This window comes from Diceros bicornis, chromosome X, assembly GCF_020826845.1.
Source record: "Diceros bicornis minor isolate mBicDic1 chromosome X, mDicBic1.mat.cur, whole genome shotgun sequence".
Lineage (NCBI taxonomy): Eukaryota > Metazoa > Chordata > Mammalia > Perissodactyla > Rhinocerotidae > Diceros > Diceros bicornis.
In genome coordinates this window covers 64,639,796-64,665,745 of record NC_080781.1, presented here as the reverse complement: position 1 = coordinate 64,665,745, position 25,950 = coordinate 64,639,796, and the positions used below count along the sequence as shown (strand labels likewise).

Sequence of the window (25,950 nt, the reverse complement as noted above, 5' to 3'; positions counted from 1 at the left end):
GTGGACATACAACAGCCCCTGTAACAGATCTGTAGACCAAATCAAAGATTCACACACAGCAAACATGGTCATAACAAGCCCATACTCTGCACAGGTTCCATCCACACCAAATGCCTCTCCCTTCTATTTCCCTAGGCCCACTTCTTCCTCCCACTGCTCCCCATGCAATTGTTTCATTTCAACAGATAGACTCCAAATTCTCCAGAGGATAAATTAAAAAGTTGGAATAAAAAGAAGCAATATTTATTAAATGACTAAAATGTTTACTACCTGATTTTCATAACCCCAAAATACACTAATACATTGTAGGTCCTTTCAGTCAGTCCAATCTAATCTGAATTTAGGACTAGTAAGGGATAAAGAAAGATCTGAAAGTGACCTCTGCGGTCAAGGAACAGGTGATTCTTACCATTGTAGGTTGCACTATTTTTCACAATTAACTCCAAATGCTCTCTGAACTCTTCCCGAGATGGGTAGAGGCGTTTACGCACATTTTCACGGAGTGTTTGTAAGTCCATTGGTCGAGTGATGATTTTGTAGTAGTCCTTTACAACCTTTGCATTGACTGGAGTGTGGAAAGGGTATGTCTGTGCAAATAAGAGCCAGCACCATCCATGAGCAAAGAACACTTGCCAGAGCCAATTCCTGAAGACTCTCTCAGATCTTAACTGTCTACCTGGCCATCAATTCTCAAAGAAATCTTTCTAGATAGAGCAGGTCTGAGTGTTTCCTCTAGTAAACTGTTAAAAAAAAAAAACACCAAAATACTATATCCCAAAGAATTAGCAGTTCCAGGTACCTAGGACTATACTCTACTGCCCTCTATCTGAAATCACAGACAGAACAAAGGCCCTTGCTATCCCTACTGTAGATATGAATGCAATGAACTCACATTTGGAAGATCTCTCATGTCATTGATGATAGACTCCAAGATGGATGACAATGTCACCATGGGGTCTGTCCGGCGCCGGTGGATGGACTTATGAGGTCTCTAAGGAGAAGCAAGAAATCAGAATGCTTCTTTAGATAAAACAAACAAACAATACTTTCCAGCTAGACAAATATATTAAATATATTTTGGAAATCTTGTAATGAACAGTACACATAGTTTTCAGGGCAAGGCCAAAGGGAGAATCTAAAGCTGCGTCAGAGCTGTGGCTTAGAGGGCTGGGGAGAATCAATGAGAACCCCATCTGGTCAGAAAGAAGCAATGCAGATACTCACATTCAAATAGTCACAGTGAACAGTGGTTCCAACTCGCCGTTTCTTCTTAGGAGGAAGTTGCTGTTTAGGGAACTTGAGAACCAGAGATTTTCTGCGAACCTCATCGGCACTGCAATCAATAACAGTTTCATAGCATGCAGTCTCTATTTCTAGTCCTCAGATAAAAAGCAACTACAATGAAAAAGTCCAAAGTACCTGAGCATGAGACAGGGGAGGAAAAAGCCAAACCAAAGGCCAGACATCCATTCTAAAGCTCAGATCAGGCAAGGCCTCACAAGATCTCCAAATTAATAAAAAACTAGACACACCATAATTTCACCTCAGTTTCCTATTTGGAAGATAAGGTAACTAGGCCAAAGGAATTTCAAGAATCCTTCTAGCTCCAACATTCTATCTTAAGGCTAAAGTGCTAGGAAACTTAACTTATTTAGAACAGAAAAAAGTAAGAAATTAAAAACTAGTTTGAAAAGAAAAAACTAGTCTGAGTTTCCCTCAATCATTAAAAGCCCATCTACCTTCTTCCCTTCCACTGTATGAGATCAAGATACTACATTCTCCTTTTCTAATGTGCTTCAAAACATAATGACTATCATAGATACTGATAAATTAAATCAACAAGGATGGAAAAAAGAACCCAAAACTTAATAGAAACAGAAACAAAAGAACATATGGGGCCAGCTCCATGGCGTAGTGGTTAAGTGTGCGCACTCCACTACTGGCAGCCCGGGTTCGGATCCCGGGCACGCACCGAGGCACCACTTGTCAAGCCATGCTGTGGCGGCATCCCACGTAAAGTGGAGGAAGATCAGCATGGATGTTAGCTCAGGGCCAGTCTTCCTCAGCAAAAAGAGGAGGACTGGCATGGATGTTAGCTCAGGGCTGATCTTCCTCACAAAAAAAAAAAAAGAAAAGAATATAACTGTATATCAAATTGATTAAAAATTACACAGAAAAAGGAATTCAAATATATTTTGAATATAATACCCTGACTGTACAACTTCAATGGCATATAGTCCAAGGACAACAAACTACAGAAAACACTTTGAACCTACTTCATAGGTTTATTGTTGGCAGTGGTATTGTTATTGTAATTCTCAAACTATTTTGTACGTATCATAGGACAGAGCAAATGAATAAATATTTTGATTCTGGGAACCAGAGAAAGGATACAAATATGAAATGGGGGAAGATGAGGAAGAATCTGTAGATACAATTTGAATTGGCAGTATTGATATGAAGTTGTGATTTACAACATATGTATATTTCCTAGTTCTATCCACTAAGAGCCTAGAACCAATGACATCTCAGGGGCAATGAGCACACCTAACATCTAGATCTTGGTTTCTAATACCATTCCTCAATAAAAGGAACCAGGGCTCCTTAGAGAAATGGCTGATTCTAGGTGTGGGACAGGGAAATTTCAAGGAGAGCCTGAAATATCTTGTGCCAGAAAGCAAAGAAGTTCTCAAAGATTTATAGGGTCATTTCAAAAGAACACAGGTTCTGGCTTGAAGGAGTCAAATTTGGGACAATATGGGCATCAAAATTAATAATGATGCTAATGAATTATAATACAGTAACTTTGTAGTTAATATATCATATTAAGAATTATACTAAGAGTTTCAGAATCCACAGTAATACTCAAACAAAAAGGGAGAGGAAGCTCTTCTTTATAGAATGCCAGTTAATGTAGAAAGAATGCTAGAATCAGAAACTGTTTTGCAACCCTGAATGTAATAACTGAGTTAGGCAATGATCATCAATAAATGCTAAAACTACTGAGAGAAAGACTGTTAGGGAACAAGATATTCACCACATATTAATTACAAAGGGAAATTACAGAGGGATCTGGGGATCACCACTTTATGACCAAACAGTGAGAAAACCTGACATGTGCTTCCTGATGTGGTGTAGTAAGTACATAATATCACCTATGTAGTAATCTTGCTAAAGACATTTAATCTGAATATAATCAATAAAAAAAAATCAGACAAATCTAGAACATGGAATATTTTATGAGACAACTGGCCAGGACTCTCCAAAAAATTCAATGTCATGAAAAACAAAAAAGGTAGGGAGGACAGTCCTAGATTAAGAGAAACTCAAAATACTTAATGGTTGAACTGGGATTGGATCCTGAGTTGGGGGTGCAGGGGCAGGCAATAAAGAACATTGAGACACCTGGGGAAATTTGAATAAGGACTGACTGCTAGATATTATTGAATTAATATTAATTTTCTTATGTACAACAATAGCATCATGTTGTTATACCTTTATTCTTAGGAGATGTGTGCTAAAGAATTTATGAGTGAAATGCCATGATGCCTGCCACTTATTTCCAAATGGTTCAGCAAAAAAAAAAATGTTTTAGATATAAAAAGATGAAACAAATGTGACAAATGTTAACAGTTGGTGAATTTAAAGCAACAGTATACTGTATTATTCTTTCTTTTTTTTTTTTCTTTTTTTTTGTGACGAAGATCAGCCCTGAGCTAACATCCATGCCAATCCTCCTCTTTTTGCTGAGGAAGACTGGCCCTGGGCTAACATCTGTGCCCATCTTCCTCCACTTTATATGGGACGCCGCCACAGCATGGCTGGACAAGCGGTGCCTCGGTGCGCGCCCAGGATCTGAACCCGGGCCACCAGCAGCAGAGCGCATGTACTTAACTGCTACACCACAGGGCCGGCCCCCTGTATTATTCTTTCAACTTTTCTGTAGGTTTGCAGTTTTCAAACTAAAAAGTTAGGGGAAATTTTTTTTTTAATTTAAAAACTTCTCCACTTGATTATCTATTAAATTCTCTGAGAGCAAGAGACAGGTAAGTATAGGCATAGTTCACGTCTCCTTAATCCTTTTGGACGGTCCATTATCAGAACACTCTTAGACTAGGGACCTTACAAATATTACCAGTGCCTGGAAGTAGAATAGGAAGAGCATCTACCAAATTCCACACAGTGTACTACATGCTTTATGTAGTCTCTCTAGTTTTATCTTCATAACTACCCCATAAGGGTGGTTTTATTTTGTAAATAAGGAAAGTGAGATTCAGAAACGTTAGGTAGCACGCCCAAGGGCAAGTGGTGGAGCCTAATGAGTGTTTTACAACAAAAGACTGTAATTTTCATTCCTGACAACAAGTAGTGAGGAAAATCCATCCCAGTTCCTATGCCTCAGTTCCACTTCAGAGAACATATCACATCCACCCCTGTCACCCATCAACATCACCAACCTCTCACAGATCTCTCCTGTGGCACTTCCTGCCTGCTATCGCTTACCCCTTACCTCTCAATTAGCTGTTTCCCCAAGACAATCTTGGTCCCTTCAACCTTGATAAGTTCTTCATTATCATTATGAATGACTGTCTTTTCCAACTCCTCCTCCTGCTCTTCTGTCATGGCAACAGGGTTGGAAGGTGGAGCATTTGTTTGATAATAGAGGGGGCAGAATTTGTTTGTCCTCATGTGCCCAATGGCACCACAAGCCCCACATTTCAGCTGCAAAAGGAGAAGTATCAACACATCAGAAGTAAGGAGGCTGCACGATGTTAGCTTTAAGAAAGACATACAGGGGCCGGCCCTGTGGCGTAGTGGTTAAGTGTGTGCGCTCAGCTGCTGGCGGCCCGGGTTCGGATCCTGGGCGCGCACCGATGCACTGCTTGTCAGGCCATGCTGTGGCAGCGTCCCATACAAAGTGGAGGAAGATGGGCACAGCTGTTAGCCCAGGGCCAGTCTTCCTCAGCAAAAAGAGGAGGATTGGCATGGATGTTAGCCCAGGGCTGATCTTCCTCACAAAAAAGAAAAAAAAAAAAAAGAAAGACATACAAGGCAAGCGAGAAACAAACGACAAACGCAGGCTCAGAACTTTTGTTCTAACAGAATTGTAATACACCTTTCAACCAGAAGCCACTGGACAAAAGTTATGTTATAGAAATGACACATTAAAAATAAACTGAAATTCAGAGACTGAACATTTCTTTAAAAATCAAGTGAGGAAGAAAAGGGAGAGGATTTCCACTGCCAATTTAAGTTGTAAACTATGAAAATATTAAATATGCAGGAGAAAGGCTGTTGGAAGCCCAAGGCTGCATTTAGCAGCAGAGGCAGCCAGCATGAGTATTCCCAGCCCCAAGAAAAAGGATCAACACAAGTCTCCACCTCAGTGTTGCAGCTGACCTCAGTTTCCTTTGTAAAATGGGGTGAATACCGCATCATATGTATATAATATCACATAAAAGAAAAGAATATTAAAATACTTAATGACCTCAGTACATGTTAACAGCAGTTTACATTTGTTGAGAATTTTATAAAGTGCTTCCCATGCATTCTATCACTTAATACAACAACACCACGAGACAGGTATCATTTTATAGAAAACAAGTTTGGAGAGGTTAAGATCACAGAGCTATTAAATGGGAGAACCAGAACCTGAATCCAGACCTTGTTTCCAAGTCCATGGCTCTTTCCACTGTACCACAGCTGCCTCATTTTACAGTGCACGTTACAGTTATATTGCACAGTAATATCTGGAATCCTATCTCAGTTATGAAAAGCAACCTGCATTGTATGTTTTTTTTCTGTTGCATCTTTTAACACGTACAATTTAAAAATAAGATGTACGTGTGTGTATATATATGTACATAAATGCACACATAAAAAAAACCCACCAAACCTATCTCAACTCCTAGAAAACATTTCCAATGAAGTATAAAATGACACCGAATGGCACCAGATTAGGTCTGGTGTTGTTGGTACCAGTCACACTAATACTGATAACACCCAAGTAGCCACATCACTTCAAACTAGTTTTCCACAATACTGCCCTCATTCCCAGTAAGGGAGGATGCCAAAACCTAAGGGATGCTTTCTTCCTTTGCTTTGTTAGTTATAATCACGCCACATTATATTTACTTTTAGGTCAGGACGTTCCTTCATTTTTTTGGGCTTCTTCTCAGGAGGACCCTTAAGCTTCTCCTTTTCCTGGTTCCGCTTAAGCCGCCTCAGTTGCTCTTGAATCCTCCGCCGTTCTTTTCGCATCTCTTCTCGATGCTGTTCATCAAAAAGGGCAAATTTTCGACTGAATAACAGGGGGAAAAATATCATAGGACCATAAGCAAACTTAAACCAAGAAGACTGTCCTGATAGCTAAACATCTCAGAACTAAAGTAATCTATCCAGACTGAAAGAAAAGGGGCTACCTGACATTCCCATCTCCCCAACTCATCAGCCTTCCATTTGCAGAGAGGCACCTCTCTCAGAATGAGAAGTCCTGAGTAATCCCTGAGATTTTTGCCAACCAACCGAAACGCAAAGGACTCAGATGGAACTGAAAACATGCCTTTATTTTGCAGCAAATTTGCAATTCTCCCTGTGATTTGGCTCTGTTCAAACTCAAATATCTAAAAGGAAGATGGTTCCCAATTAACACAGACTTCCAGGGACAACTGTGCAGAATCCTGTCACTAAAACTCAAGCACACACCCGCATCCCCATTCCCCAGCATTATCATCATTCTCCTTATCACACTGGAAAGTGATGAGTCAAACTCACATGAATTCCTCATCCTTTGTGGTCCGTATGCGCACATAGGCATCAATGACAGCTGGCTTTCGGACCGTCTCACAGCGAACATACTCTTTCCCCTCTTCATCTCGAAACGTGCGATAAATCTTGAGACAACGGCCAGTGGCAGAAGAGTTAAGGCTAGTCACAGAAGCTGTGTCATCATCTCTGTGATTGTTTCCTGATGCTGCTGAGCCTGCTGCTGCAAGGCAGAAAAAGATTTCCACACATTCCCCCTACCACCCAAATGGCCGTTTTCTTGGGGTTGAGTGGAGACCTTGAAGCTCAACACGCCACAAAACTATGGTTCTACAGAAAGCACCAAAGTCACCACCAGCTCCAAGAACACACTGATATGTCCTTTCCTGACTTCATTTTACCACTGCCAATGTTCCCATTTTTTAAGTACAAAAAGTTCTGAAAGGATCTCAAAGAAGTATGTTTGTTATAGGGGAGAGAAGAGCAGTAGCTGTATTCTGATTCCTCCGAACAACAGTGCAAGAGGAATGCCCAAGCAGGAAGTAGTTGATGATCACATTAAAGAAAAGCACCCAAGCACCCAGGGAAAAAATGGCACCACAGAAACAAGTCCAGAGTCTTAAGGCCTAGAGTGTGCTTCTCAAACTTTAATATGAATGAATAGGAATCAACTGAGCATCTTGTTAAAATACAGATTCTAATTCAGTAGGTTTGGGGTGAGGCCTGAGATTCTGCATTTCTAACAAGCTCCTGTGTGATGTAGATACTGCTGGTCCAGGACCACACTGGGGGAAAGGCTTTATCACATCTTTACAAAGCAGTCAGAACAACAAAATTACACAAAGCTTTTACAGACAGGAGAAAACAAAGGAAAGACTATTGTGAGTGAGAATAGTCATTTAAATCTTCATCTTCAGCCTTATCCTCTCTCTCAGTATCTACATCCAAGTTTTCAATTGCCTGCTTGTCATCTATACTGGGAAGTATCACGGGGACCTCAAACTCCACACATCACACCTTCCCTTCTTAAACCTGCTTCTTTCTCTGAAATGTACTACATTAATCAATGGTACCACCATCTTTCTAGCAAGCCCAGAGTGAAATCTTAAGGTCACCTTGACTTTTCTTCTCTTTTCATTCTCAATGTCCATATCCCAAACCAGTTCAGGCCTTTATCATCCCAACCCTCAACTTCTGCAATTTTTGGTTGGTGATTTTTAACTCTTTTTAAGGTCTAAGACATCTTTGAGAATCTTCTGAAAACCATGGATCTTCTCCTCAGAAAAGGCACATGTGAACAGAATTTTACCTGTGATTTCAGAGGGTTCCAGAACAACCCCTCAAATTCATCTGTATTAAATTCTGGATTCTATATTATAAACTCTTACCCTCTAGGATGAATGCCCAAGCCCTGGCTTGGCCAGGCCTGATACAGACAGAGACATGAGTGGATTGGCAGCATCTCTTCAATCTGTGCCCCACAGACAAACCTAGAGTCCAGTTTGCAGTAATCTCTCTACCTCATCTACAGGCTTTTCTATACTCATCCTCTACTTCTTCTGTCTCCAGCTTTGCCTCAGTTATTACTCTGAAGTTATTTATACTTTTTCGATCTTTCTCTTTCTTGTCTGTCTGCGAAGCCACTACCCTCACCCAATAGCATCCGCTGTAGTTCCTTCCGCTCCTGCTCCTCCCGTTCACGTGATAGCTGAGAGCTGGTTTTCTTATTCTGCAACATGTTCTCGATGTTCTTTCCCATTTCTTCAAAGTCACTGTCCTCAGCTGAGCTGCTGTCTGTATCAGTTGATAAGACTTCAGTTGAAGACAAAACCCTTAAGAGAGAAAAATCATATTAAATTAAGATGAGGGGAAATATGAAAGTGCAGAGAGAGCTGAAAAAATATAGTTTTAGGCAAGAGCAGGAAATTGGGAAATTAATCTTAAAAAGCAACACTCAAAATCCACTAAGACATGCAGCCCTTAACAGAAAAGCTTTACAAAGTTTTCCTAGACATTCAGTCAACAAGGCAATGTTGAAATGTTTGAAATATGAAATAGTACAGCAACTCTTTCAGAATTCCTGGAGAAAGCTTGAGAAACAAATTAGCACATTGGTCATTTTTAATAGGGCCTTACCATCCTCTCACCTCTAAGCCTTCAGAAACAGTCCTATCTGTCCCCTATCACCATTGCAATGGCTGCCAGGACCAAGTAGGCCATAAAAGTTGCCATGGAACCTAGAGCTCAAACCTAGCACCTCTTGCCATTTAAAACCTTTGCCAAGTTGCTTTGAAGGGAGTAGATACTCTAGCAGCATGATGAATACCACCCTGAAATCTCAGATACCTGACCACCTAGTTAAATTATTAGGTGACTTCCTCTTCGGTATAAATCAGTGTCTGCAACCCCTCCCCCTCTGCAGCTTAGATTTTCTGCAGCACTACAACAACACACTTGTTCTGTAGGTCAAAGATGCGCTGACATTCCTCTTTGTAACGCTCTTGATGCTCAGCCACAGAAAACCTTGATCCACGGGCAAATTTACTCATGGGGCCTTCTCCAGAACGGGCCTGTTCTGTTGACATTGTGCGTACCACATCAATCACTTCCCAGCGGGACAACTTTTTAATCTGCAAGAGAGATAGACACACACATATACACAAACCATGCAGGGATTTCAAAGGAGAAATCAAGGCACATGGTTAGAGAGCTAGACCAAAAAAAAAAAAAAAAAAAAAACCAAATTCACTCAAAGCAGGTTAAACAGAAAGCTAACTACTGAAAAGGTATCCAAGATCCAGTCTACTACAAGTTAAACCACAAAATTCTCCAGATAGTTTCTTACACCTGCCTCCTAGCTTTTCCCTCTCTCTACAAAGCCCCTGGGAACCTCTAAGTTTTCCTCTGCCACACCCACCTCTTCCTCAGGCACACCAAATTTACGTAGAAGTTGCTTGGCATTTTTCAGAGAAAGACGACGGAGGTCTGCATCTGTTCCTGTCACTGTCTTCTTCACTGGCTGAGGCTCCTTATCATCCTACCTCAAAAACAAAACAAAACAGGTAAGAATCCTAATAAGTTGAACTCCTTATAGTAGGTATCTAAGTCATCCTGTCAACTTAATTGCTTTCCAGATTCTCTACCCCATTCATCTCCATTCTTTAATCTCTATTTCTTCCTCCTTTGACTTATGCCTTCTAGAAATTCAGATAAGTCTCACCTTCTGCTGTGTTGGTTTGTTTGGAATCTTCACATAGGAGAATCCTTCACCACATCCTGTGGGATCTGCCACCCCAGTCACCTCCAGGAGACACTTGCCCTTCATGGCAGCAATGAAGGCCCTTGTGGTGTTCCAAGGAGCAGTGCGAACCTGAGGTAGAGAAAAAGATTCTAAGGGCTGTGGGAAACATTTGCTTTATGTCTAGCCATACTTAGAAGGTTGGAATAATTAAAATAATGTAAAATTTGATGCTTTCTTAAAAAGGTACAAAAGGTACACAAAGGTCAATAGTTACATAAAGCTTCCCAGTACTCAGCTTGTTGTTCTTCTTTCTTGTGGTACTTACATCATATTAAATAGGGGTCAAGATCTCAGCCAGTGTAAGGAGGAATATGTGCAACAGTGGTACCCCTCAGCCCCATATCCCTTGGGCTTCACTGAGGGTTTTCAAAGACAATGTTGCCCCCACTCTCATGATGCTCAAGGAGGTAAGTTAGACTGACGATTACATTTGATTGTCCAATTGCTCAAGTGGCTTCTTTAGAATGACCTATATATTGTCTATAGAATGCTTTATAAAGCACTGGCCCCAACCCCAGCAGCACAAAACCAAAGTCCATTCTACCTCTGCCACTGGTTTGGTCAAAAAGGCCTGTCCTCTCCTGGGACCCTGAATAGTGCTTACCGACCCCACAAAATAATCAGGGAATTAAGACAAAGGGAATGTGCTTGTCCACACAGACCAGTCAAGAGTGTACATGATTAGCTAGAAAGTGGCCAATTCTCTATTTAAGACTCATTCTTGGGGCCGGCCCAGTGGTGTAGCGGTTAAGTGTGTGCACTCTGCTGCGGTGGCCCGGGGTTCGCAGGTTCAGATCTCGGGTGCACACCGACACATGGCTTGTCAGGCCATGCTGTGGCGGCGTCCCATATAAAGTACAGGAAGATGGACACAGATGTTAGCCCAGGGCTGGTCTTCCTCAGGAAAAAGAGGAGGATTGGCGTGGATGTTAGCTCAGGGCTAATTTTCCTCACAAAAAAAAAAGACTCATTCTTGAAGGCCATTCAACAGAATCCTTAATTTCTGAAATTATTAGACATCCACTCATTTTTCACTTCAACCTCAAAAGAAGAGTACAACAATGCTTCTTTACTCATTCTGTCTGACATCCTATACAATCATTCACTCTTTAACAGATATTTATGGAATATCTACCATATGCCAAGCACTACTTTCTCACGGACCTCACATTAGTGAGGGAAAGACAAGTAACCTTTATCAAATTCAATACTGTATGATCAGTGCCATGATAAGAAAGTAGAAAGTGTCATATGTACATAAAGAAAGGAAGGATGATGATCCAATCTGGACAAAGGATAGGAGTGAGGGCAAGAGTCAGGGAAACCTTCCAAGAGAACATAACTTGTAGATGGTCAGATGGTAGAGGAGCAGAGAGAAAATATTCTAGGCAGAGGGAATAGCAGTTGCAAACCTCTGGAAGGCAACATAAAGAAATTTAGGGAACTGAAAGAACTTTAGTATGTTTAGAGCTTAGACTACAAGATGGGCAGTGATAGGAGACGAGAGGAGATTAGAGTTATTTATAAGACCCAAATCACATAGAGCCTTGTAAATCATATTAAGGACTTCTTCCTAAAAAAAAATGAGGACCCAAAAAGGAAGTCTTTGGGCAAGAGAGTGATATGATGAAATTTTTGTTTTAAAAGATCATGCAACTTTTTAACAAATGATGCTAGAATAACTGGACATTCATATGCAAAAAAAACGAACCCTAATCTATACCTTGCACCCTATACAAAAATTAACTCACCTATACAAAAATTAACTCAAAATGGATCTAAACATAGGCTATAAAACAATAAAACTTTTAGAAAAAAACATAAGAGAAAATCTTTGTGACCTCGAGCTACATAAAAGTTTCTTAGATACAACACCCAAACTGCAAGCAACAGAGGAGAAGACTAACAAGTTGGACTTCTGCTCTTCATGAAACACTGTTAAGACAATTGAAAGATAAACCACAGATTGGGAGAAAATCTTTGTAAATCACATACCTGATAAAGGACTCGGACCTAGAATACACAAAAGAATTCTCAAAACTCAACGATAAGAAAACAAGCAACTAATTAAAAATAAAAATGGGCAAAAGAGACAAATAGATACTTGACCAAAGAAGACATCTGGATGATAAATCAGCACATGAAAAGATGCTCAACATCCTTAGCCATTAGGGAAATGGAAATTTAAAACTGTAATGAGAGACCACTTCACACCCACGAGGAGGGCCATAATAATAAATAATAATAATAAAAAAGAAATGGAAAGTAACAAGTGTTGACAAGGATGTGGAGAAACTGGAACCTTCATACATTGCTGGTAAGAATGTAAAATGGTGCAGCCACTGTGGAAAACACTCTGGCAGTTCCTCCAAAGGTTAAACATAGAATTACCAGATTACCCAGGAATTCCACTTTTAGGTATTTACCCAAGAAAAAAGGAAACATATGTTCGTAACAAAGATTTATGCATGAATATTCACAGCAGCTTTATTCATAATAACCCAAAATTGGAAACAACCAAAATGTCCTTTGATAGGTGATTATTTAAATAAACTGTGGTATATCTATACTATGAAATACTATGCAGCAATAAAAAAGAACAAACTATCAATACACACAACAACCTAGATGAATCGCAACATAGTTACAGAGTGAAAGAAGAGAGACAAGAAAGAATACATACTTTCAACAAATGGTGCTGGGAGAACAGAATATCCACATGCAAAATAACACAGCTGGACCTTTACCTTACACCACATACAAAAATTAACTCAAAATGGATCAAAGACCTAATGTAAGAACTAAAAATATAAAACTCTTAGAAGAAAACATAGGAGAAAAGCTTCATGACACTGGATTTGGCAATGATTTCTTGGATATGGAACCAAAAGCACAAGCAACCCAAGTAAAAGTAGATAAATTAGACTACTTCAAAATTAAAACTTCTCTGCATCAAAGGACACAACAGAGTGAAAAGGCAATCTATGGAATGGGAGAAAATATCTGCATATCATATATCAAAAAATAATTAAGTGTTGGCAAGAATGTGGAGAAATTCCAACTCTTATACACCACTGATAAGAATGCAAAATGATGCAGCTGCTTTGGAAAACAGTATGGAGGTTCCTCAAAAAACTAAAAATAGAACTACTATATGATCCAGCAATCCCACTTCTGGGTATATACGCAAAAGAATTGAAAGCAGGGTCTTGAAGATATATTTGCACACCCACGTTCAAAGCAGCACTATTCACAATAGCCAAGAGGTGGAAACAACCCAAATGTCCATCAGTGGATGAATGGATAAACAACACGCGGTATATACATACAAAGGAATATTATTCAGGCTTAAAAAGGAAAGAAATTCTGACACATGCTACTACATGGATGAACTTTGAGGATATTATGCTAGATGAAATAAACCAGTCACATAAAAACAAATACTGTATGATTCCACTTAGGTAAAGTACCTAGTCAAATTCAGAGACAGGAAGTAGAACGGTGGTTGCCAGGGCTGGGAGAGGGGCAATGGGGAGTTAGTGTTTAATTGGTATAGAATTTCAGTTTCACAAGATGAAACGAGTTCTGGAGATTGGCTGTACAACAATGTGTATGTACTTAACGCTACTGAACCGTACACTTAAAGGTTAAGATGGTAAATTTTATGTTATGCATATTTTACCCCAATTAAAAAAAAGAAAGAGTATATACTTTATGATTCCATTTACCTAAAATTCTAGAAAATGCAAACTAATCTATAGTGACAGAAAGCAGATCAGTGGTTGTCAGGGGACAAGGAGAGTGGAGAGAAGGAAGGAGGCAGGAGAAAGGGATTTCAAAGGGGCACAAAGAAACTTTTGGGAGTGACAGATACACTGAATATCTTGTCATGAGGACTTCACAGGTATAAACAGACATCAAAACAATTAGTGTACGTTAAATATGTGCTGTTTATTGTATGTCAATCATTTCTCAATAAAGCTGTTTTCTAAAAAAGGATAAATGGGATGTACTAACAAAAATTAGTGTAGGGGCCGGCCCGGTGGTGCAAGCGGTTAAGTGCGCATGCTCCGCTGCGGCGGCCTGGGGTTCGCCGGTTCGGATCCCAGGCGCGCACCGCTTGTTGAGCCACGCTGTGGCAGCGTCCCATATAAAGTAGAGGAAGATGGGCACGGATATTAGCCCAGGGCCAGTCTTCTTCAGTAAAAAAGAGGAGGACTGGCATTGGATGTTACCTCAGGGCTGGTCCTCCCCACAAAAAAAAAAAAATTAGTGTAAAGCTTACCTCATCATCAATCTTCATCTGGAAATCTTCTTCATTTTCTTCTTCTGGAGCAAAAAAGGACTTCTCACCATAGCCAGCATCCTGGAAGAGGACAAATTCATGCATAAATCAATCAATAAGTTGGAAAACAAAACGCCCAAGTTTCACTGAATACCAAGTACAGAATATCAAAGCACATTCTGCACAGAGAATGGATTTTGCAAAGTCTTTGCTGTATCTATCACCATTCTACATCCTTGGGCTATCAGAAGATATATTACATTTCAAGGAACTTAACTGACACATGGATAGTTAATGCCCATAAGGAAGCTAAAGAGAGATGCTGATTAACTCAGACTCATTAACTCAGTGGGACAGAGTTGCGCTATCCCACCCCAGCTAGATCTTCCCTATTTTGGCCTGATTAAGGATACTAGGCTTCTCTAAACCTCATGTCTAGCACCATCATCATCTCTGCCCACCTGGAAGGCTATGAGAAGTACTTTCCCTGCTTACATGGCTGTCTTGTAAAGATGAGAGATTCAAGTCACCACGCAAATGGACGAGCAACGATTTCCAAAGCAAAACAATATGCCTAAGTCTCTCATTAAGCCTTCCCACTGAGATTTAGCTACACTGTAGTTTTCCCCAGAACTGATGTACACAGAGTACCTCATATAGTTTGAATTTTTAAATAACCAGTAATAATCTAGTAACCATCATTTCTAAGCCAGTGAGGACAGTCTTTATCCTCATCTCTGAAAAAGAACCCATGGCATCAGCAGTGCCTAAGAGAAAGGTGTTCACCTTCAGTCGCTGCTCTGCAGCTATCATGCTATAGTAAGCACAGCACTGCTCTGGAGACACCATAGCTCTGATCTCTTCTTCAGTCGGTAAACGAAAATCAGACTTCAGCACCCACCAGTTTGAGTCCATCCCTAGAAATGACACAGAGAAAATAAGACTGTTCTGAATTCCAAAGGCTCGTTCATTGACAGCAACAAGGAGAGCAAACAAAGACTGAATCAGGCAATGTCCTAGAAGGTGTCAGGCCTACCCACAGTTAGGCTGACTGGCCAAGAAAACCCCTGCTGCTAGGTTTCCTACATCTCACATAAGACATTCCACAATCACATTGACTCTCCTGGCAGGCAAAATCAGAAAGCAATCAGAAGCTCCATAATTAGAAGATCTGCTACCTCCTCCTTTTGATGACTATCAGTTTCTGTTTTTATTTTATTAGCTGGATGCTTATCCTTTAAGTGAAAGGCATAACTCCTTTCTTGGAAAGAGGCAAAGAGGACTGATAATCAGTCACAACTGATGACCTGTGCGTTTGAAGTCAGCGCAGAGCTTTAGCCTCTTCCGGATGCTGCTTTCTGAATGGGAAGGAAAGGCTTTTTTTATATCTTCCATTCGGATCCGCCGTGGCCGATCTTTACTCTTCCAGAAGAGGCGGTAAATAAAAACCTGCCCAACAAACCAAATGTTTTTTATTTGGCAAAGTAATGGATAAAAGTCCTCACCAGGGCCCCTTCCCCTGCTAAGCCCCTCCATGTGTTTGATCTTTCCTGATGTGCCCCCAAATCCATATACCCTTTTTATGTGTACCCTCTCCCCCTCCCTATCCACTCATTCTTACCTGGAGAAAGTCTCGAATATGTGTGTTGGCCCTTTTGGAATTGGGTCCAGGAACTTCAAACAAGGGACACTGCTGGCCAACCACAAAGATATCCACTAATTCCCGAATATAGTACCCTTGTCTTGTCCGAATGATAAGGAAGTCAGTTTCTGGCATTTTATGAAGATAAATTGGAGCACGAAAAAGGTTGTTCTCAAATGCCTAACAAAAATAAAAACACAAAGATTATATACAGAGAAGCCCTAGGAAATTTAGTCAACTAATGAGAAAAGAAAAATCAAGCTTGCCTGCTCTCCATCCCCATTGTGCCATCTAAGATCTATCCAGTAATATAAATAGATTATAATATGGACTATCAAACAAGATTGGACAGATAATTGTTTACCTACTGGCTATCTTTAAAAGTCAGTAGTGGAGAAACTACAGGATGTGGACTCAGATGACACTGGCTCTGCTACTCACTGTATGACATCAGATAAGTTATTTAATATCTCTGACCTTAATTTTCCTCATCTATAAAATGGAGATACTTAAAATGCCTATACTTCCCAGCATGGCTGTAAAGATTATATATGAAAATCACTTTATAAACTACCAAGTACTATACTACTACCCTGGACCCCAGCATAGCCCCTGACATAATATAGGTGAGATCAAAACATTTGTTAGATAAATTAATAAAAAAAATAAAACAACAAAAACAAAAACAACTAATGAAGCAGAAAGTGTGCTAGAGAAGACAGACTAAACCCACAGGACAGAAACACTTGAGCTTGTTTGAGCTGCAATCAGATGGGGATCAACTGTCACAAGAAGCCTGTGATTCTAAGGAAAGACCTGTCAGAAAATCAGAAAAGTGGACAGAAAGAGAGGGGATCTTCAATATATGGGTGTGGAAAGAAAATTCTAAATGTGAAATGTAGCGAGAGAAAGAATTACAGGAGAAGATAAAAAAGGATCTTTAAGAGACGACAAAAGTAGCCACAAAAAAAGAGGCTGGATTGGTAGAAAATCTCAACAGACAGTTACAGGGAGAGGAATGCCAGGAACAGTATAAAGATGATACTCAAAATCTGGTGGGAAATGGACTATAGACATAAAGGATAAAGAGAAAAATGAGCTTTGCAGATGCTTAAGGAGAATAAGCAACAGCGATAACAGAATAAACTAGGTACAAGATCAGGAGAAATGGTTAAGCGTGCCAAGAGAAATGAAGTGGAGGAAAAAAACAAAGTAGGAGTGTGCTAGAGATTTCCTAACACCCTTTGTGGACCTCTATACTTTCCTTTAACAAAGTATGTAAAAGCTAGGTTACCAGAGGGCCTCTCTACACCCATCAGAACAAAGAGGGGGAAAAAAACAACTTCCCTATGGCTGGACACTGTAGATGGCATGGTTCAGGTGTGGTTCGACACTCAAAATGACCACAACTAATGTAATCAAAACACACCAATTTTACACATACAAATTAAACATTCATAAATTAACGATGGTAAATTATTAATCCCAGGTTGACTTCTCTATGCCACCCAGATGTCTCTGGACTTCTTATCAGTGTGTTTTCAAAAAATTATTTTAAATTTAGCTTACAAATAACATATTTAGGAGCCAGTTTTTTTTTCCTTGTGAGGAAGATCAGCCCTGAGCTAACATCCATGCCAATCCTCCTCTTTTTGCTGAGGAAGACTGGCCCTGAGCTAACATCCATGCGGATCTTCCTCCACTTTATGTGGGACGCCGCCACAGCACAGCCTGACGAGCAGTGCATCAGTGCGCGCCCGGGATCTGAACCCGGGCCGCCAGCAGCGGAGCGCACGCATTTAACCACTACACCATGGGGCCAGCCCCCTGGAGCCAGTTTTAATAAAAAGATCAAACAAAAGTTTTTTGGATTATAATCGTTTTTGGATTATACTGATCTTCCCCATATTTGATGTATGAATAGTATCTCAATCAATTAGAATTGGTTCTTTCTGGGCTGACCAGCTCCTCATCTGTCAATTTCCCTAGGAAAGAGTTATAACAGGAAAGACATCCTCACCTGCAGTAACTGGCCAGGATGGAGAGAGCCGAGGAAAGGAGATGTATGGCAGTAAACAGTTTCTCCATATTTACAGTCTGGGGCTCCAGGATCTTTTCCGGGTTTCTATAAGGAACACAGCAGACCCAGTTACTATCACAGAAAATAATCAATAAGCCTATACAAAATATTCCATGAGCATGGCATTTCACTAATATTACTAACTACAAAAAAGATATCATTCCTTTCTTCCAAGAAATTCACAGTATAAAAAAGACAATACATGTTCACAGATTATCGCTGGATATCTAACTGCAGCTATATTAATAACAAAGATTTTCTGAGCAGAGACTCACCCGCTTATAGTAGTTTTTTATCTTTGTTGCCATGCCAACCTGCATCATTAATGGTCCATTTTCCTCACTGTATTCTGCAAGAATAAGATCTCCATCTTTGCCTGTAAGGTCCTGAGGTGTGCGCATAAAAAACATCTCTCCACCACCTGAAGCTTGCCTTTCTTGTTCTCTCATCTGCCCAGCACAAGAGAATATAGTCCAGCTTTGATAAGACAATAACTACACACATTGATGCTGTTCATTCTGAGACAATGACACCAAACACGATTTTACCTTGCCTTTTTTTCAATTTCATTGCAAAAATTTTCAAACATAAACTTGAAACTATGAACACTTATTATCCCACCACGTAGATACAACTGTTTATATTTTTCCATATTTGTTTTATCTGTAACTATCTCTCTATAGATTTTGCTGAACCACTTTTGAAAGTCGCAGTCATCATGACACCTTATCCTTAAGTATTTCTGCATGCACCTCCTAAGAATAAGGACATTCTCCTGAACAACAACAATAACAATATTCTATCACATCTAAGAAAATAAACAATAATTCCCTAATATCATCTAATCTCCAGTCCATTTCCCCAATTTGTACTCCAATGTCTTTTATAGCTGTTTTTTCTAACTAGGATTCAATCATACCTTAGCCTTCTTTTTGATGTGCTTTAACAAGGGCTGGACTGAGTGGGGACCTGGCTGAGACAGCGCCCCAAAGGAGTACTTCTTCAGAGGTGGGCGATGGAACTGCCGGAGTTTGATGGGCCCCATGTGGGTGGGAAAGAAGGGCTGCCGTAATTCCACAGCAGGAATTGAATGCTAAGACAGGAAATACAAAGGTTCAAATTAAATACTAACTCCAGCCTAGCTAGGCAAGATTTACCCACATCCTCCATCAGAACAAAGCAGTGGTTCCCATCCACCACAGAAAAAAATGCTACTTTTACCTGGATAATATTTCCTCCAAAGGTGCCTCGAAGACCCTGTTGTTTAGGATAGTAATATTCATCATTGGAGAGATTCCATGGATCTTTCACTTCTGGCTGAGACATGTTCTAAAGAGAAGTCATCAAATAAACCTTAGTGAGACTACCCTTCTCTGCTACCTTTCTCTGTTCTTCTAAACACCAAGTCCCTTTTCCTTTCACAGACCTGCTGTGGTTCCTCCTTAATGACTCCTGTTTTCCCTAAGAGAATTCGACTCTTCTTCAGAGATGATTCCTTCTTACTCTCCTTGGAGGGGGAGTTAGAAGTGGCCTCTTCTTTCTCATCAGGAATTTCTGAGGATGAAACAAAAGTCACTCTGGAGTTGCTATCCCTGAAGATTCACCTTTCCTACCGACACCTTTGCAGTTCCTAACCACATCTCTCATCCCACTCCAGACCACTTCTAGTCTGTCATTCACTCTAACCAAACAAATTACACTCCTGACATCTCAAAGGTACTACTTTCCAACATTCCTACATTATGAATTTTCCAAAAACAACACACAAATACCAGAAACTGACAGCTATAACTTTGCTCTCTCAAACTGCTACCTAGAAACTTCTAGTCTTAACCTTCTCAGCCCTTCTGCTTTCCCTGCCCCTTGACATTAGCAGCAAACTAACTGTCAATTATAGAGAAGGAACACTGGCCTCTGTCAGTACCATACCCAAAATGAGATTCTCATCATTGGGATCAAGTGTCAAAACAGGAGGCTCCAACAGGCGGGGCATGGCCTGAGCGTCCCAAATGATGTTGTCCTCCCAGCGTCCATACACCAGCTCCTCATTGTCAATGGGAAAAATGGAGTACCAAGGCTTGTCATCATCCAGGGTGGCTGCAAAACCTAGTCAAAACAGAAGGAGGAAACACTCAATAACAGACAAAACCTTTATCCCCTTTCAATCATGATTCTAGCAAAGGGAAAAGGAACAAAGGTTAGTAGAGTTACTCATGTAGCTACTGAAAAGGATCCTAGTGGACACAGCGTATTTCCCACTTTAAAAATGTTGCAGAGAAAAATGTCCAAATGTTTAATAAGTGACTTGTTAAATAAATTATGGTAACAAATGATATGATAAAATAAGCTAACAATAAATGGTAGTAAAATATATTATATTAAAAACAATAATTATTGGTAAATTATGAAAACATCCATGTAAGAATACCATGCAACCAATAAAGTATTTAGATAGAACGGAAGGAGAAAGGGAAAAAACCATTTCTTATATTTAAAAAATAAGACATTTTTGTTTTTCCTCCAAACTCTAAAAGTAATCCAGGTTAACTGAAGAAAATTTGGAAAATACAGAAAGGCATAAAGAAGAAAACTGAAGCTGTCTGTGATCTTACAAACCAGAAATCACCACTGTGAACCCCACAGTATATTTCCTCTTAGTCAGCTTTCTATGTTTATATAGTATGCTTTTTTTTTTCAGTTACACAAACAGGATATCAAATATGCCACTTTATATCTGTTTTTTTCCCATTTACAATGAGTTTCTCATGTCATTAAACACTTTTTATCAAGAACTTTGAATGACATAGAATAATATTTAAGTGAAGAGCACAGTATATAAAACTGTATCTATAAAAATGAACTCAACTACGTACACACACAGAAGACAGAAAACTGAAAACAAAATACACCAAAAAGTTAATAGTTGATAATTTCTGGATAGTAGGATTACCCGTGATTTTTGACACTGTGCTGTATTTTCAAAGTTTTCTACATTAAGCATGGCATACCTTTTTTCTTTTGTGTATTTAAGTAGAGAAAAAACAAATTCTAGAATGATAAAGACAAAGCGGCTTTGGAAACAAAAGTAGACTATAAAGACAAAGCATTATAGTTCAGAAAGATCTTCAACTTCAAAGTGGTTTTCACATTTTTCTAATGAGAAATCAGAGTCCATCCTAGTTCGTTAATAGTGTAAAAAAATTCACTACGGACTAGAATCAGGGCTCAGATTCAAAGCATTTCACTGTCCCTTAGCAGCAGCAAAGATCACAGCTAAGCCCACTTAGGATGACTGAGATGAACAGCAGTGTGCAGAACACAGCTGGCACAGAAGCACACCTTGCTGAACATTGTAAGCCATGGCATTCCTAGTCATGCTGGAAGGAAGCCAGCCTGCCAGGCTTGCACGCTGAGGTTTTGTCCCTTTGTGTTTGACATCCTCCCCATCCCAGATGATATCATCTTCCCAATGCAGCTGTGTCACCATTAGAAAGTTTTCATCAGCCAGAAGACCAGTGCCATTGTTTTCTTCAAGTTTCCTGAAGTCCTATAGAAGTAGGGAAGGAACAACAAATCCCTGAATGGTCACTGGTCAAAGTCCCCACTCCAAATCCCACATCAGCTATATCAGATACATCAAATGTGGTCCTTCACTCAATAGAAGAACCTGAAAGTGGAGGAATATCTGCCTCCTCCCACTCCTAGTCTGGCACAGCACTCATTTCACAAACAGAATCCTTGCAATGGGGCCTAGTTGCCAGGGTGATATACCATCCAAGCAAAAGGCTTAGACACCTAAATCTTCCACCAAAGAAACCCTACCCAATATCTCCCCAATTGAAAAGTAAAGTAAAATTGATAGGGCCCTGGGCACACTGATTCCTTTCTTACACACCAGTGTTGCTTACCTCCATCATTCTACATTTTATCACAGGTTCATGCTCCATCTTTCTCAGTTTGAAGCCATAGTCAAACCCACTGCCATCTTCAGGGACACCCAGCATATCATACCACAGTCGGGCAGGGCCATAACGCCACTCAGCCACTCTTGGTTTGGTATCGGTTACTTTATCTATATCTCCAGTTGATTGGGAAAACTTGGACTCCATGGGAGCCATCATTGTGATCTGTAATAGAACAAAGAAGTAGAAAGGGAGGAGGATTTCCTGATCCCAGATGTCCTAAGGCTATAGGGAGTTAACAGGCAGGAGGGGAACTTAGAGGAACAATAAGGATGATTCTTGAACAGGACTGGCGTTAGAATGTAAACAATGGAGGTATATCATGGTACACTCTGCCTATGGTTCAAACTCTCCTATTCACCAGTGTGTGTATCACCATCTGCCTGCCCCTAATACTTTTCTATTACAATAGGGAAGGGACAGCAACCGGGATTGAACTCATGATTACTCATTGATAATCAGCACAGGACCTTGCTTGCTAAGGTGTTATTTCCAATTCAGAAATAAGCTAGAGAGAACTCATTTGGTCTTAATCCCAGGCCTCTATTTTGCCTACTTCATCATCAGAGAGACACTGTTCTGGAGGTGGTGGTGGAGCATAGTCGTAGTTCCACAAAGACTTCTGGTTGACTTCTGATTCTACTGAGCACTCCACCTCCTGGGCCTGCTCTTCCTGTATCAGCTCACGGTGCTTCTTCTTCCTCTTTCTCCGAGCACTCCGCCAAACAGATGGGACATTCTTCCCTGGTCCAAAAAGACGTAGGAAGCGTAACACCTACAACACAGAACATGGTACTAAGTGAGAGACTCAATGTCAGACAGGAAAACAGCAGCAGCTGGATCTGGAAACTCCCTTGAGGGGTCTACTCAACTGTGGGAGAGGGATCAACGAGTGCTGAACTCAGATTTATAGCATCTACCAAGAAAGTAAAGAAGTGTCCCTTAATAATTTGGACTAGTTCTTTTAAGACAACAAAGATAATTTCTAAAGAGAACTATATAAATCACATGTACTATCAATATCAATGGGTACAACTTAAAAAAAGAGACCTAATACAACGTCATTAAAAAAGGTTACCTTTAGATCTTATCCATTCTATATTCAGCATCCTAACAGAACTCAATATTTACAAGAGGTCAGCGGTTTGCAATGTGGGCATTCTCCATAGAAAGTACCTTCCCAGGCCGAAATTCTGGGAAAAGTTCTGTGACACTTGGCAACAGCTTGGTGGCATCATGCTGCATAATCCCAGCCAACGGTAGGGTCAGCTTTCCATCCTCAGATTCTGCCTGTGTTGCTTCCTGAGGTCCCATCTCAGATTCTGAGTCAGAGGAACTACTGAAGTCCACTTTCTCTGAGGCCAAAGAGGAAGGGGCAATGATGGAGGGCAAGATGATGCCTTCTCCATCCTCAGACACTGCAACAAGGAAGAGAAACCCCTTTGGCATGTAACTGTGAGCATATTTCCTCAAATTCAGCCAACACCCACTCTAGGTTATATGCATGGCTCAATGGTAGGGGATACAGTTCCAAGCACCCATATTACTAATATGCAACCCAGAAAACTCATTCCAATTCATTATCTCCCACCATCCCCAACTCACCTTGTACCTGGTACCCTAGGGTTGTGATGAGAGAAAACAAACACTATTACTACATTTACTATTTTCTGTAAGTATATGAGGTTAAAAGAATGTGACCAATAGCAAAATTATATAGCACTTTTATACCAGTCAGGTCTTATCATGTCTGGTTCAGGGACCCATAAGCTGGAGAACTTTTTAAGCCCACAGGATAACAATGAAATTATTTAGCATAAAAAAAGATATATGACATAAAGTTAACAGATGCTCTTTAGCCTGCAGACTAAAAAGGAAATGGCTTAAAACTCTAATAGGAGGAATTTAGGTTAACATAAGCCTCAAAATACAGGAGATCAAAGACACTGCTCTTCCCCAATCTTCTAGCCTAGGGCAGGGTTAGTATTGTTGCCAATGTAGGAATAGGTGAGATGACCACTGAAGACTCTGCCTTTGAAATCTCTGCATCTGGTAGTTGGCTCTATATGATTTATACACATTCTAGGGTGCCTTCCTCATTTAATCATTTCTTTTAAAGAGAGTCATCTAAACAGGTAGTTTCCAATACCAATATGCAGATCAGTTGCATCAGAAATTACTTAGGGGAACTCTTTGAAATTCCTGGGCTCTACCCTAGATCGTCTGAATAAGACTCTCCAGGGGTGAGCGTCAGAAATCTGTATTTTTTTTAAAGACTTGAAGTGATTCTGATGGGCAACCAGATTTGAGAACCACTGACCTAAACTACTTTTTCTTGAGCTCATGTTAAAATACTGTTGCCAAATGTTTTAAAAGTAAAACTTCCCTTTAATATTGAAATTTGAAAATTGTACGAACCACTTCTGGACATTGTATCCTTTCCCAGCAGCTTAATTTTAACAGCCCCCATGTACATGCCAAGAGCCTGGACTTAAGAATGGAACTTCCTCCTTAGACAAAAGTAGACAGTCTCTACTTACCACCGGTAATAGCATCCTGGTCCTTATCCTTCTTCATTGGTCCTGGGGGTGGAGGTGGAGGCGGCATCAACTTGCAATCAATGTCTTCACAATCAGCATCATAGTCATCTTCATCATAATCTAATAAAACCAAGAAGATGACCTCTTCAATATCCAGAATGTCACACAACAGCCTTGAGCTCCCTTGTCACTCAAGAATTTAAAGCACCACATGAAGCACTATGCAGATCCCTTAAGAACACACAGGAGATGCAGCTTGTCTTTAGAAAGAGATGATATCATGAGATTGCCAAGTGCTATAACACTATGTATACCTCAAACAGGAATTTAGGGAGCTCCCAAGAACTGTTTAAAACCTCTACTCCTTCTCCTGATCAAACCTTGTTTTATTTTTTATTTTCACCCTGCTCGATCTCATAATTGAATTTAACATTCTTCTTTCTCTGTCAGTTTTCTTTAAAACTGGACTTTCCCTCTTCTCACCTCAAGTCTTTGAAATGTTTTTTCTGTCCACCTTCTGCAGTCTGTTATTCTTTTCACTGCCCTTTAACCACTGGCATCACTCAATACTTTGTCCTGAACACTCAGCTTTTATTCCTCTATGCACTTTCCATTCCCTTTCTCAAGAATCACCTTTATCCAGATTAAACCCAAATCTACATGTCTTGCCCTGACTTACCCTCTTCTACAATCGCACTGCGTGTTCTGCTGCCTAAAGAATCTTTCCACTCAGATATTCAACAAGTGCATCTCATATTACACTGAAATATCCTTCACCGCTTTTAAATTCCCTTTTTTACTATCAATACCACCTCCATCCTCATTTTCCCATCTTATGACTTTAGTCTTCTGTCTCCTTCACCAATCTCTCATCCCCCAACACATCTTTTCCAATCAGTAATTATCAGCAGTCATTACAACAACTTCCATTTATTGAGCTCCCATTATGTGCCAGGTAATTGTAGCTATTTTATCTATAACCCTCCCAATAATGCCGCAGAGAAGGAATTATTCTGTGATACACAAGTTAAGTGACTTACTCAGGACTTACAGATTTAAGTGACAAAGTCATAATTCAAGCCTGGCTTAACAACAAAGCCTGTACCCTTTCCAACACACTTCCTCACTCACCAAGTCCTACTAATGCTTTATCAGCAACTCCCAAGTTTGACCCTATCATGTTCCTCAATTGTCACCCTACTCCAGACCTTGATAACTTTACATCCAGCCTGCAAGAACAGTCTCTAAGTTAGTCCACCCCTTTACTCTTTTTCTAATCAAAACCCTAAAGCAACAAGTATCACCTTTCATTTTCATTTAGGAAGGAAAGGCGACTAACACTTACAGAGCATCTACCGTGATACTGTACTTGTAG

General features: G+C 40.2%; 1 protein-coding gene across 5 annotated transcripts in view; it reads right to left on the bottom strand.

The window, feature by feature from the left end:
• The window catches only part of TAF1 (TATA-box binding protein associated factor 1), a 69,419-nt gene that overhangs the window by 39,711 nt on the left and 3,758 nt on the right, over positions 1-25,950 (bottom strand). For 2 of the 5 annotated variants that reach the window (XM_058536147.1, XM_058536150.1), the window contains exons 4-28: positions 24,576-24,695; positions 23,212-23,453; positions 22,592-22,810; positions 21,982-22,200; positions 21,413-21,620; positions 20,003-20,179; positions 19,500-19,627; positions 19,295-19,402; positions 18,993-19,166; positions 18,349-18,522; positions 18,014-18,118; positions 15,973-16,173; positions 15,659-15,800; positions 15,138-15,268; positions 14,352-14,432; positions 9,986-10,135; positions 9,683-9,802; positions 9,220-9,395; positions 8,419-8,597; positions 6,775-6,988; positions 6,136-6,301; positions 4,511-4,722; positions 1,225-1,333; positions 893-991; positions 410-587 (exon numbers count right to left, since the gene is read on the bottom strand). In XM_058536147.1, the coding sequence (XP_058392130.1) occupies positions 410-587; positions 893-991; positions 1,225-1,333; positions 4,511-4,722; positions 6,136-6,301; positions 6,775-6,988; positions 8,419-8,597; positions 9,220-9,395; positions 9,683-9,802; positions 9,986-10,135; positions 14,352-14,432; positions 15,138-15,268; positions 15,659-15,800; positions 15,973-16,173; positions 18,014-18,118; positions 18,349-18,522; positions 18,993-19,166; positions 19,295-19,402; positions 19,500-19,627; positions 20,003-20,179; positions 21,413-21,620; positions 21,982-22,200; positions 22,592-22,810; positions 23,212-23,453; positions 24,576-24,695 (4,032 nt within the window). The remainder of the gene's footprint in view (positions 1-409; positions 588-892; positions 992-1,224; positions 1,334-4,510; positions 4,723-6,135; positions 6,302-6,774; positions 6,989-8,418; positions 8,598-9,219; positions 9,396-9,682; positions 9,803-9,985; positions 10,136-14,351; positions 14,433-15,137; positions 15,269-15,658; positions 15,801-15,972; positions 16,174-18,013; positions 18,119-18,348; positions 18,523-18,992; positions 19,167-19,294; positions 19,403-19,499; positions 19,628-20,002; positions 20,180-21,412; positions 21,621-21,981; positions 22,201-22,591; positions 22,811-23,211; positions 23,454-24,575; positions 24,696-25,950) is intronic. The other 3 variants (XM_058536149.1, XM_058536152.1, XM_058536148.1) reach the window with 2 other exon arrangements.